Raw genomic sequence first — 14,697 nt, forward strand, 5'->3', positions numbered from 1 at the left:
ATAAACTGATTTCCCAACTTCCTATAGAATATACTGATTTCCCAACTTCCTGTAGAATAAACTGATTTCCCAACTTCCTGTAGAATATACTGATTTCCCAACTTCCTGTAGAATAAACTGACTTCCTGACTTCCTGTAGAATAAACTGACTTCCTGACTTCCTGTATTTTCTCTGGAAAGCATTTCAGCTGCTAAAATGAAGAGAATGAGTGACATTTTCTCCACCATAAAATTATTTGTGGGACCCCGTAGTTAGCTCGACACACTGCTATTGTAACGTGTACGCTAATAAACGAGAAGCGAGGGAGTGAATTTAATAAATAAACTAACTAGGAACAAAACAAGAAACACGAGCAGCGTGAGGACGTTCGACAGAATCAATAACGCCCGAGGAAAGAACCAAAGGGAGTGACAGATATAGGGGGATGGTAATCAGGAATGCGATGAGTCCAGGTGAGTCTCATGAGGCGCAGGTGCGCATAATGATGATGACAGGTGTGCGTAATAATGAGAAAACTGTCGATAACGAGCGCCAGAGAGGGGGAGCAGGAGTAGACGTGACAGCCGTTGCTTCTTTCTGTACGGAACATTTATGGGAATTTATTAATCCTGTCCCAAACTGGAACTATTGTAGGATTCTATGAATATGTAAATTAGGGCTGTCAGATGATTAAAATAATGAATCACAATTAAATCGCATGATTTTCTGTAGTTAATCGTGATTAATAAAAAAAAATGAAATTGTTGAAATGTTGACTCTAATTCAAGATGTTTACAGGGATACTTCTATTTATCTACTGACTCAGAGTCAGATGAGGCCCTTTATCTACTGACCCAGAGTCAGATGAGGCCCTTTATCTACTGACCCAGAGTCAGATGAGGCCCTTTATCTACTGACCCAGAGTCAGATGATGCCCTTTATCTACTGACCCAGAGTCAGATGAGGCCCTTTATCTACTCACCCAGAGTCAAATGAGGCCCTTTATCTACTGACCCAGAGTCAGATGAGGCCCTTTATCTACTGACCCAGAGTCAAATGAGGCCCTTTATCTACTGACCCAGAGTCAGATGAGGTAGGGAGAGTTTGGGGTAGTGGATGTGTTATGTGGAAGGAGGGTGGTTGGGATATGGTAACATTTTTGTACTTACATTGATGTGCATTTTCTTAAACTTATAACTTGTGAAAATAATATATAAAAAAAACAAACAAACAGTTTTTAACTGCACTGCCCCTTTAAATATTTTGACCTGAGAACTACAACAAAGACAATAGCTAAATGGAATGGAAGTTCTGTTCTGATTAAAATCAATGTGGGAAACCAGAGTGTGCAATCTAAACATTCTCATTTGATTAGTTAGTTAGCTAGCTAGCTAACATTAGCATAAACAGCTAGCTAGCTAACATTAGCATAAATAGCTAGCTAGCTAACATTAGCATAAATAGCTAGCTAGCTAACATTAGCATAAATAGCTAGCTAGCTAACATTTTCATAAATAGCTAGCTAACATTTTCATAAATAGCTAGCTAACATTAGCATACATAGCTAGCTAACACTAGCATAAATAGCTAGCTAGCTAACATTAGCATAAATAGCTAGCTAGCTAACATTTTCATAAATAGCTAGCTAACATTTTCATAAATAGCTAGCTAACATTTTCATAAATAGCTAGCTAACATTAGCATAAATAGCTAGCTAACATTAGCATAAATGGCTAGCTACTTCAGTGCAAATTCTTTTTTTTTTGTTGCTGTAATCTAAAGAAATGCCTGGGAATGTGTTTATAGTTTAACTTTCTGTAAGTTTTCCTTAAAACTGCCCACTGAGCTGATACCAAGAGCACAGCAGAGCAAAGAGCATGTTGTGTGTTGCGCTCAAAACGGTCCGTGAGGAAACAAATACCTTTGCTAAAGTTAAAGCGTTATTAACACATGAACCTGGACAGGCCCTAAAGTATAAATAATCATTAATTTTTTAACCTTGGCTCCTACCAGTTGTGACGTTGGACACATCATCATGCATGGACCCTGGGATCCCGGTGAACGGTGTGCGGTACGGCCATGACCTGGCCATCGGGTCCACGGTGTCGTTCCAGTGCGACCAGGGATACCGGCTCAGTCATGAGGAACCGCTGGTCTGTGGGAAGAACCACTGGTGGAGTCATCCTCTGCCCACATGTGACGGTATGTTAGCCTCTATAACAGGGGGATTTACAATCTGACCCCTACAAGGTCCGGACAACTGCTGCTTTTCTGTTATACCTAATCATTAATATCACCCACCTGGTGTTCCAGGTCTAAATCAGGCCCTGATTAGAGGGGAGTCACCCCACCTGGTGTTCCAGGTCTAAATCAGGCCCTGATTAGAGGGGAATCACCCCACCTGGTGTTCCAGGTCTAAAATCAGGCCCTGATTTAGCCAACACCTGCTCTAGCCGACACCTGCTCTAGCCGACACCTGCTCTAGCCGACACCTGCTCTAGCCGACACCTGCTCTAGCCAACTTTGTCAGAATGGTTAGCCGAATAACAGACAGATCTTTGAACAGGGTTCATATAATAGTATTCATATGGTTCAACCAACTCGGTCGTACCTTTTCACATGTGATGGTATATAACTAAAGAGAAAATAATATTTTTGTTGTCGTCCCTCTCCTTACATATTTGTGTTTATTGTATAGGATAGAGAAAGAGAAGATAGTGTGCTGAAATAGCAGTGGTCTGTATTGGTACCAGTTCAACTGGTAGACCACACTAGCAGTGGTCTGTATTGGTACCAGTTCAACTGGTAGACCACACTAGCAGTGGTCTGTATTGGTACCAGTTCAAATGGTAGACCACACTAGCAGTGGTCTGTATTGGTACCAGTTCAACTGGTAGACCAGCCTGTCATCTCAATGAAGCTAGCCCGGTCTCATCTGGATGTGTCATCTCAATGAAGCTAGCCCGGTCTCATCTGGATGTGTCATCTCAATGAAGCTAGCCCGGTCTCATCTGGATGTGTCATCTCAATGAAGCCAGCCTGGTCCCATCTGGATGTGTCATCTCAGTGAAGCTAGCCTGGTCTCATCTGGATGTGTCATCTCAGTGAAGCTAGCCTGGTCCCATCTGGATGTGTCATCTCAGTGAAGCTAGCCTGGTCTCATTTGGATGTGTCATCTCAGTGAAGCTAGCCTGGTCTCATCTGGATGTGTCATCTCAATGAAGCTAGCCTGGTCTCATCTGGATGTGTCATCTCAGTGAAGCTAGCCCGGTCTCATCTGGATGTGTCACCTCAGTGAAGCTAGCCCGGTCTCATCTGGATGTGTCACCTCAGTGAAGCTAGCCCAGTCTCATCCTGATGTGCTCCAGCCAACTCCTCTCTGCTGTGTTTGTTCCTTTGAATGCCAAACACGTAACCTTCTCTCCAGCACGGCACGACAACCATATTCAGACCAATGTGCTGCACATACAGATCTGGGCGCAGGGTTTAAGGGTATTTATACGGTTCATCCAACACCTACTGGGCAAGGATTCAATTTTAATGTCACACCCTAGCAGTATTCCCGATGATGCTATACTTGTGTCCTTGAATTAATAAACAATCACTTTTGTTCCCGAAATGCACCATGGAACGTTTTAAATATTTCAGAGGCGTATTCGGTAGATCGTCCCAGTCACCACACCTGTACAGGGACGATGTACTGGAGAGAGGAGATTGGCAGGAGGTAGAGTCATAGGGCTTGATGTACTAACACACATTATACTGTATTATCTATAAGGCCCACTACAGTTTACATCAAATTAATACATGATATAGAGACAGAGTCTTCCTGCCACTCACCTCTCTACTGGGACAATATAATAGACATGGTTAGATAGTAGAGTCTTCCTGTCACTCACCTCCCTACTGGGACAATATAATAGACATGGTTAGATAGTAGAGTCTTCCTGTCACTCACCTCCCTACTGGGACAATATAATAGACATGGTTAGATATTAGAGTCTTCCTGTCACTCACCTCCCTACTGGGACAATATAATAGACATGGTTAGATAGTAGAGTCTTCCTGTCACTCACCTCTCTACTGGGACAATATAATACACATGGTTAGATAGTAGAGTCTTCTAATCACTCACCTCTCTACTGGGACAATATAATAGACATGGTTAGATAGTAGAGTCTTCTAATCACTCACCTCCCTACTGGGACAATATAATAGACATGGTTAGATAGTAGAGTCTTCCTGTCACTCACCTCTCTACTGGGACAATATAATAGACATGGTTAGATAGTAGAGTCTTCCTGTCACTCACCTCCCTACTGGGACAATATAATAGACATGGTTAGATAGTAGAGTCTTCTAATCACTCACCTCCCTACTGGGACAATATAATAGACATGGTTAGATAGTAGAGTCTTCCTGTCACTCACCTCTCTACTGGGACAATATAATAGACATGGTTAGATAGTAGAGTCTTCCTGTCACTCACCTCTCTACTGGGACAATATAATAGACATGGTTAGATAGTAGAGTATTCTAATCACTCACCTCCCTACTGGGACAATATAATGGACATGGTTAGATAGTAGAGTCTTCCTGTCACTCACCTCTCTACTGGGACAATATAATAGACATGGTTAGATAGTAGAGTCTTCTAATCACTCACCTCTCTACTGGGACAATATAATAGACATGGTTAGATAGTAGAGTCTTCTAGTCACTCACCTCCCTACTGGGACAATATAATAGACATGGTTAGATAGTAGAGTCTTCTATTCACTCACCTCTCTACTGGGACAATATAATAGACATGGTTAGATAGTAGAGTCTTCCTGTCACTCACCTCTCTACTGGGACAATATAATAGACATGGTTAGATAGTAGAGTCTTCTAATCACTCACCTCTCTACTGGGACAATATAATAGCCATGGTTAGATAGTAAAGTCTTCCTGTCACTCACCTCTCTACTGGGACAATATAATAGACATGGTTAGATAGTAGTCTTCTAATCACTCACCTCCCTACTGGGACAATATAATAGACATGGTTAGATAGTAGAGTCTTCCTGTCACTCACCTCTCTACTGGGACAACATAATAGACATGGTTAGATAGTAGAGTCTTCCTGTCACTCACCTCTCTACTGGGACAATATTATAGACATGGTTAGTTAGTAGAGTTTAGAGGTTAGGATGGTAGGGGTTAAGGGGTTAGGAGGATGGTAGGGTGTTTAGGATGGTTGTTACTGAGGGTGAACACATGGAGACAGTAGGGTAGATGTTGTTAGTGAGGGTGAACACATGGAGACATTAGGGTAGAAGTTAGGGAGACAGTAGGGTAGATGTTGCTACTGAGGGTGAACACATGGAGACAGTAGGGTAGATGTTGTTACTGAGGGTGAACACATGGAGACAGTAGGGTAGATGTTGTTACTGAGGGTGAACACATGGAGACAGTAGGGTAGATGTTACTACTGAGGGTGAACACATGGAGACAGTAGGGTAGATGTTGCTACTGAGGGTGAACACATGGAGACAGTAGGGTAGATGTTGCTACTGAGGGTGAACACATGGAGACAGTAGGGTAGATGTTGCTACTGAGGGTGAACACATGGAGACAGTAGGGTAGATGTTGCTACTGAGGGTGAACACATGGAGACAGTAGGGTAGATGTTGCTACTGAGGGTGAACACATGGAGACAGTAGGGTAGATGTTGCTACTGAGGGTGAACACATGGAGACAGTAGGGTAGATGTTGCTACTGAGGGTGAACACATGGAGACAGTAGGGTAGATGTTGCTACTGAGGGTGAACACATGGAGACAGTAGGGTAGATGTTGCTACTGAGGGTGAACACATGGAGACAGTAGGGTAGATGTTGCTACTGAGGGTGAACACATGGAGACAGTAGGGTAGATGTTGCTACTGAGGGTGAACACATGGAGACAGTAGGGTAGATGTTGTTACTGAGGCTGAACACATGGAGACCGTAGGGTGGATGTTAGGGAGACAGTAGGGTAGATGTTGCTACTGAGGGTGAACACACGGAGACAGTAGGGTGGATGTTAGGGAGACAGTAGGGTAGATGTTGCTACTGAGGGTGAACACAGGGAGGCAGTAGGGTAGATGTTAGGGAGACAGTAGGGTAGATGTTGTTACTGAGGGTGAACACATGGAGACAGTAGGGTAGATGTTGTTACTGAGGGTGAACACATGGTGACAGTAGGGTAGATGTTACTACTGAGGGTGAACACATGGAGACAGTAGGGTAGATGTTGTTACTGAGGCTGAACACATGGAGACCGTAGGGTGGATGTTAGGGAGACAGTAGGGTAGATGTTGCTACTGAGGGTGAACACACGGAGACAGTAGGGTGGATGTTAGGGAGACAGTAGGGTAGATGTTGCTACTGAGGGTGAACACACGTAGACAGTAGGGTAGATGTTGTTACTGAGGGTGGACACATGGAGACAGTAGGGTAGATGTTACTGAGGGTGAACACAGGGAGACAGTAGTGTAGATGTTAGGGAGACAGTAGGGTAGATGTTAGGGAGACAGTAGGGTAGATGTTGTTACTGAGGGTGAACACACAGAGACAGTAGGGTAGATGTTAGGGAGTCGGTAGGGTAGATGTTAGGTAGACAGTAGGGTAGATGTTAGGGAGACAGTAGGATAGATGTTGCTACTGAGGGTGGACACAGGGAGACAGTAGGGTAGATGTTGCTACTGAGGGTGTACACAGGGAGACAGTAGGGTAGATGTTATGGAGACAGTAGGGTAGATGTTGTTACTGAGGGTGGACACAGGGAGGCAGTAGGGTAGATGTTAGGGAGACAGTAGGATAGATGTTGCTACTGAGGGTGGACACAGGGAGACAGTAGGGTAGATGTTGCTACTGAGGGTGTACACACAGAGACAGTAGGGTAGATGTTAGGGAGACGGTAGGGTAGATGTTGTTACTGAGGGTGGACACAGGGAGGCAGTAGGGTAGATGTTAGGGAGACAGTAGGATAGATGTTGCTACTGAGGGTGGACACAGGGAGACAGTAGGGTAGATGTTATGGAGACAGTAGGGTAGATGTTGTTACTGAGGGTGGACACAGGGAGGCAGTAGGGTAGATGTTAGGGAGACAGTAGGATAGATGTTGCTACTGAGGGTGGACACAGGGAGACAGTAGGGTAGATGTTGCTACTGAGGGTGTACACACAGAGACAGTAGGGTAGATGTTAGGGAGACGGTAGGGTAGATGTTGTTACTGAGGGTGGACACAGGGAGGCAGTAGGGTAGATGTTAGGGAGACAGTAGGATAGATGTTGCTACTGAGGGTGGACACAGGGAGACAGTAGGGTAGATGTTGCTACTGAGGGTGAACACATGGAGACAGTAGGGTAGATGTTGCTACTGAGGGTGAACACATGGAGACAGTAGGGTAGATGTTGCTACTGAGGGTGAACACATGGAGACAGTAGGGTAGATGTTGCTACTGAGGGTGAACACATGGAGACAGTAGGGTAGATGTTGCTACTGAGGGTGAACACATGGAGACAGTAGGGTAGATGTTGCTACTGAGGGTGAACACATGGAGACAGTAGGGTAGATGTTGCTACTGAGGGTGAACACATGGAGACAGTAGGGTAGATGTTGCTACTGAGGGTGAACACATGGAGACAGTAGGGTAGATGTTGCTACTGAGGGTGAACACATGGAGACAGTAGGGTAGATGTTGCTACTGAGGGTGAACACATGGAGACAGTAGGGTAGATGTTGCTACTGAGGGTGAACACATGGAGACAGTAGGGTAGATGTTGTTACTGAGGGTGAACACATGGAGACAGTAGGGTAGATGTTGCTACTGAGGGTGAACACATGGAGACAGTAGGGTAGATGTTGTTACTGAGGCTGAACACATGGAGACCGTAGGGTGGATGTTAGGGAGACAGTAGGGTAGATGTTGCTACTGAGGGTGAACACACGGAGACAGTAGGGTGGATGTTAGGGAGACAGTAGGGTAGATGTTGCTACTGAGGGTGAACACAGGGAGGCAGTAGGGTAGATGTTAGGGAGACAGTAGGGTAGATGTTGTTACTGAGGGTGAACACATGGAGACAGTAGGGTAGATGTTGTTACTGAGGGTGAACACATGGTGACAGTAGGGTAGATGTTACTACTGAGGGTGAACACATGGAGACAGTAGGGTAGATGTTGTTACTGAGGCTGAACACATGGAGACCGTAGGGTGGATGTTAGGGAGACAGTAGGGTAGATGTTGATACTGAGGGTGAACACACGGAGACAGTAGGGTGGATGTTAGGGAGACAGTAGGGTAGATGTTGCTACTGAGGGTGAACACACGTAGACAGTAGGGTAGATGTTGTTACTGAGGGTGGACACATGGAGACAGTAGGGTAGATGTTACTGAGGGTGAACACAGGGAGACAGTAGTGTAGATGTTAGGGAGACAGTAGGGTAGATGTTAGGGAGACAGTAGGGTAGATGTTGTTACTGAGGGTGAACACACAGAGACAGTAGGGTAGATGTTAGGGAGTCGGTAGGGTAGATGTTAGGTAGACAGTAGGGTAGATGTTAGGGAGACAGTAGGGTAGATGTTGCTACTGAGGGTGGACACAGGGAGGCAGTAGGGTAGATGTTAGGGAGACAGTAGGATAGATGTTGCTACTGAGGGTGGACACAGGGAGACAGTAGGGTAGATGTTGCTACTGAGGGTGTACACAGGGAGACAGTAGGGTAGATGTTATGGAGACAGTAGGGTAGATGTTGTTACTGAGGGTGGACACAGGGAGGCAGTAGGGTAGATGTTAGGGAGACAGTAGGATAGATGTTGCTACTGAGGGTGGACACAGGGAGACAGTAGGGTAGATGTTGCTACTGAGGGTGTACACACAGAGACAGTAGGGTAGATGTTAGGGAGACGGTAGGGTAGATGTTGTTACTGAGGGTGGACACAGGGAGGCAGTAGGGTAGATGTTAGGGAGACAGTAGGATAGATGTTGCTACTGAGGGTGGACACAGGGAGACAGTAGGGTAGATGTTATGGAGACAGTAGGGTAGATGTTGTTACTGAGGGTGGACACAGGGAGGCAGTAGGGTAGATGTTAGGGAGACAGTAGGATAGATGTTGCTACTGAGGGTGGACACAGGGAGACAGTAGGGTAGATGTTGCTACTGAGGGTGTACACACAGAGACAGTAGGGTAGATGTTAGGGAGACGGTAGGGTAGATGTTGTTACTGAGGGTGGACACAGGGAGGCAGTAGGGTAGATGTTAGGGAGACAGTAGGATAGATGTTGCTACTGAGGGTGGACACAGGGAGACAGTAGGGTAGATGTTGCTACTGAGGGTGGACTCAGGGAGACAGTAGGGTAAATGTTATGGAGGCAGTAGGGTAGATGTTTTTACTGAGGGTGAACACATAGACTCCACTGGTACACTAGTATATCTAATTTCCCTCTACAGCTTCACATCAAGGCGTCCAATACAGAACTCCTGTCTGAGACCAGGTGTGCCAGACTCAAACCCACAAGCCTTGCCAACTAACGCTAGGCTCATGTCTTAGTAATGACTTCATGTAAGTGTGGCTCATTAATTAAACATTTGATATGATTTTGGGAGGTAGGGTTTGATTTCTGTGTGGTTTGCCTAGAGAGATTCGGGTGTATGGCAAATGGCACCCTTATTCCCTTCCCTATAGTGCACTACTTCTGACCAGGACCCATAAAGGGTAGTGCACTTACCATTAGGGATCGAGCTGAGGCCTCTAAGGGTAGTGACTGCAGCTGTACAGCTCCAGGCATCATTATCATCCTCCAAAAAAAAAAAACCTGCCTGGCATTCATTGACATTCATTACTTAGAAAACATGTCCTCCAGCCACCAAGTTCAACTTCAAATATTTGTCTGCCAGATGATGTGTTTCTGGGGGGCCTCTGCATAGCGCCAGCAGCCGGGCTGGGTTTACAAGAACAAAAAACAAAAAAAACAGATTTTATTATTTTTTTTAAAAAAATGTTTAAATTGTCATATTTGCCAAGTATTGTCCTTTAAAGAACACATGACCTTTTACAATGATAACAATACAATACCAGCCAGTAGAGAGCTGGTGGCTGGTGAACAACGGCTAATTAATGTGGATAAACTTTCAACAGGCTCTTGACATTAACACTGTGGCCCAGTCGACATTGAGAGGGGACTTTACCTCATTAACTTTGCTGTGGAGAAGATAAAGATCATATTGATGATGTCACTAAGGAAGACATTGCACAGGATCATATTGATGATGTCACTAAGGAAGACATTGCACAGGATCATATTGATGATGTCACTAAGGAAGACATTGCACAGGATCATATTGATGATGTCACTAAGGAAGACATTGCACAGGATCATATTGATGACGTCACTAAGGAAGACATTGCACAGGATCATATTGATGATGTCACTAAGGAAGACATTGCACAGGATCATATTGATGATGTCACTGAGGAAGACATTGCACAGGATCATATTGATGATGTCACTAAGGAAGACATTGCACAGGATCATATTGATGATGTCACTAAGGAAGACATTGCACAGGATCATATTGATGATGTCACTAAGGAAGACATTGCACAGGATCATATTGATGATGTCACTAAGGAAGACATTGCACAGGATCATATTGATGATGTCACTAAGGAAGACATTGCACAGGATCATATTGATGACGTCACTAAGGAAGACATTGCACAGGATCATATTGATGATGTCACTAAGGAAGACATTGCACAGGATCATATTGATGATGTCACTAAGGAAGACATTGCACAGGATCATATTGATGATGTCACTAAGGAAGACATTGCACAGGATCATATTGATGATGTCACTAAGGAAGACATTGCACAGGATCATATTGATGATGTCACTAAGGAAGACATTGCACAGGATCATATTGATGATGTCACTAAGGAAGACATGCAAAATGTGTAGCTCATTTTGTAGAGCATGTTGCTCACAACACCAAGGGTTGCGGGTTTGATTCCTGTTGACTAACCAAACAAAAGTGGGTTTGATCCCTGTTGACCAACCATACAAAAGTGGGTTTGATTCCTGTTGACCAACCATACAAAAGTGGGTTTGATCCCTGTTGACCAACCATACAAAAGTGGGTTTGATTCCTGTTGACCAACCATACAAAAGTGGGTTTGATTCCTGTTGACCAACCATACAAAAGTGGGATTGATTCCTGTTGACCAACCATACAAAAGTGGGTTTGATTCCTGTTGACCAGCCATACAAAAGTGGGTTTGATTCCTGTTGACCAACCATACAAAAAAAATGTTGGATAAAAGTGTTCGCTAAATTACATGTATCTTAGATGATGTATGCCAATAGTGGAGCGTGAGGAGGATCATAGCATTAAGTTGATTAGTATTATCATCAGCATTGTGTATTAGCATCAGGCTAGCATTAGCATAGTGTATTAGCATCAGGCTAGCAATAACATTGTGTATTAGCACCAGGCTAGCACTAGCATAGTGTATTAGCATCAGGCTAGCAATAACAGTGTGCATTAGCACCAGGCTAGCATTAGCATAGTGTATTAGCATCAGGCTAGCAATAACATTGTGCAATAGCACCAGGCTAGCATTAGCATTGTGTATTAGCATCAGGCTAGCAATAACATTGTGTATTAGCATCAGGAAAAGCATTACCATCGACTATTAGCATAATTGTCTCTCGTCTCCAGCATCGTGCGGTGGGGACGTGAGAGGACCTGGTGGTATCATTCTGTCTCCTGGATATCCAGAACTCTACCCCAACTCTCTAAACTGCACCTGGACGGTGGAGGTCGGACATGGGAAAGGTAGGAGAGTACAGAATATGCGGTCCTTTTACTCAAAGCCCTTTTTTTTATACAAATGGACCTACAGAACTATGAGAAGTGTGACAGTGTCACGTGTATGTCTCTGATAAAACTTACTTTTTTATTTATTTAACTAGGCAAGTCAGTTAACAACAAATTCTTATTTACAAGTGACGGCCTAGGAACAGTGGGTTAACTGCTGTGTTCAGGGGAAGAACGACTGATTTGTTTTACCTTGTCAGCTCTGGGATTTGATCTAGCAACCATACGGTTACTGGCCCAACGCTCTAAGCACTAGGCTACCCTGCCTAAATATGTTGTATCAGATTTCACCATTCAAAGAGCTTTAAGAGTCCTCTTTCATTACTCAAGAAATCCCAGTTGTAACATTTGAGCTAATACCCATAATCCCCCCAAAAATCTGATGATGTGATTTTTCTTCTTCTCTCCATTCTGCTCTGTTCAGGGGTCCAGTTCATGTTCCATTCCTTCCACTTGGAAGATCACCATGACTACCTCCTGATCACCGAGAACGGCAGCTTCGTCCTGCCTTTAGCTCGCCTCACCGGCTCCGAGCGCCCGGCGCCCGTCAACGCAGGCCTCTACGGGAACTACAAGGCTCAGCTTCGCTTCATCTCTGACTTCTCTATTTCCTTTCAAGGATTCAACATATCTTTCTCAGGTAACAGAGGAGAGAGATATAGGGGGAGGGGAGGGAGGGAGGGAAAGAGAGGGAAAGAGAGGGAGAGTGAGAGGGAGGGAGGGATGAAGGGAAAGAGAGGGAGAGAGAGAGATACAGAGAGATAGAGGGAGAGAGAGAGAGAGATTGGGGGAAGGGAGAGAGACAGAGAGAGAGAGAGAGAGAGATTGGGGGAAGGGAGAGAGAGAGAGAGAGAGAGAGAGAGAGAGAGAGAGAGAGAGAGAGAGAGAGAGAGAGAGAGAGAGAGAGAGAGAGAGAGAGAGAGAGAGAGAGAGAGAGAGAGAGAGAGAGAGAGAGAGAGAGAGAGAGAGAGAGAGAGAGAGAGAGAGAGAGAGAGAGAGAGAGAGAGAGAGAGAGAGAGAGAGAGAGAGAGAGAGAGAGAGAGAGAGAGATTGGGGGAAGGGAGAGAGACAGAGAGAGCGATTGAGAGTTCCTACATTCATTCAGTGATGAGATCAAACGCGTTAAGATCTTGGTAAAGCACACAGAGTAACATGTACTATAAGGAGAGCCATTTATCAGTGAGTGCTGGAGCAGGCTTAAGGGTGGACTGAAGCTCTGAGACTGATGATTCAGGATGGATCAATATTGTAAACCAAGGTCAAGTACAAGGAGACTTTCAGAGATGGGCTGCATCCCAAATGGCACCTTGTTCCATATGTGGTCCACTACATTAGACCAGGGTCAATAGGGGAAGTGGTCCACTACATTAGACCAGGGTCAATAGGGGATGTGGTCCACTACATTAGACCAGGGTCAATAGGGGATGTGGTCCACTACATTAGACCAGGGTCAATAGGGGAAGTGGTCCACTACATTAGACCAGGGTCAATAGGGGATGTGGTCCACTACATTAGACCAGGGTCAATAGGGGATGTGGTCCACTACATTAGACCAGGGTCAATAGGGGATGTGGTCCACTACATTAGACCAGGGTCAATAGGGGAAGTGGTCCACTACATTAGACCAGGGTCAATAGGGGATGTGGTCCACTACAATAGACCAGGGTCAATAGGGGATGTGGTCCACTACATTAGACCAGGGTCAATAGGGGAAGTGGTCCACTACATTAGACCAGGGTCAATAGGGGATGTGGTCCACTACATTAGACCAGGGTCAATAGGGGATGTGGTCCACTACATTAGACCAGGGTCAATAGGGGATGTGGTCCACTACATTAGACCAGGGTCAATAGGGGAAGTGGTCCACTACATTAGACCAGGGTCAATAGGGGATGTGGTCCACTACATTAGACCAGGGTCAATAGGGGATGTGGTCCACTACATTAGACCAGGGTCAATAGGGATGTGGTCCACTACATTAGACCAGGGTCAATAGGGGATGTGGTCCACTACATTAGACCAGGGTCAATAGGGGATGTGGCCCACTATATTAGACCAGGGTCAATAGGGGATGTGGTCCACTACATTAGACCAGGGTCAATAGGGGATGTGGTCCACTACATTAGACCAGGGTCAATAGGGATGTGGTCCACTACATTAGACCTGGGTCAATAGGGATGTGGTCCACTACATTAGACCAGGGTCAATAGGGGAAGTGGTCCACTACATTAGACCAGGGTCAATAGGGGAAGTGGTCCACTACATTAGACCAGGGTCAATAGGGATGTGGTCCACTACATTAGACCTGGGTCAATAGGGATGTGGTCCACTACATTAGACCAGGGTCAATAGGGGAAGTGGTCCACTACATTAGACCAGGGTCAATAGGGGAAGTGGTCCACTACATTAGACCAGGGTCAATAGGGGAAGTGGTCCAATACATTAGACCAGGGTCAATAGGGGATGTGGTCCACTACATTAGACCAGGGTCAATAGGGGATGTGGTCCACTACATTAGACCAGGGTCAATAGGGGATGTGGTCCACTACATTAGACCAGGGTCAATAGGGGATGTGGTCCACTACATTAGACCAGGGTCAATAGGGGATGTGGTCCACTACATTAGACCAGGGTCAATAGGGGATGTGGTCCACTACATTAGACCAGGGTCAATAAGGGATGTGGTCCACTACATTAGACCAGGGTCAATAGGGGATGTGGTCCACTACATTAGACCAGGGTCAATAGGGGATGTGGCCCACTACATTAGACCAGGGTCAATAGGGGATGTGGTCCACTACATTAGACCA

The 14,697-nt window shown here is 45.2% G+C and overlaps 1 protein-coding gene across 2 annotated transcripts in view; it reads left to right on the top strand.

Moving 5' to 3' along the window:
- Positions 1-14,697, top strand: part of LOC110512917 (CUB and sushi domain-containing protein 3) — a 522,509-nt gene that overhangs the window by 190,940 nt on the left and 316,872 nt on the right. For both annotated transcript variants that reach the window (XM_090215889.1, XM_090215891.1), the window contains exons 19-21: positions 1,994-2,182; positions 11,729-11,845; positions 12,312-12,527. In XM_090215889.1, coding sequence (XP_090072015.1) covers positions 1,994-2,182; positions 11,729-11,845; positions 12,312-12,527 — 522 coding nt within the window. The remainder of the gene's footprint in view (positions 1-1,993; positions 2,183-11,728; positions 11,846-12,311; positions 12,528-14,697) is intronic.

Source organism: Oncorhynchus mykiss, chromosome 2, assembly GCF_057628025.1.
Source record: "Oncorhynchus mykiss isolate SJ-2025 chromosome 2, ASM5762802v1, whole genome shotgun sequence".
Lineage (NCBI taxonomy): Eukaryota > Metazoa > Chordata > Actinopteri > Salmoniformes > Salmonidae > Oncorhynchus > Oncorhynchus mykiss.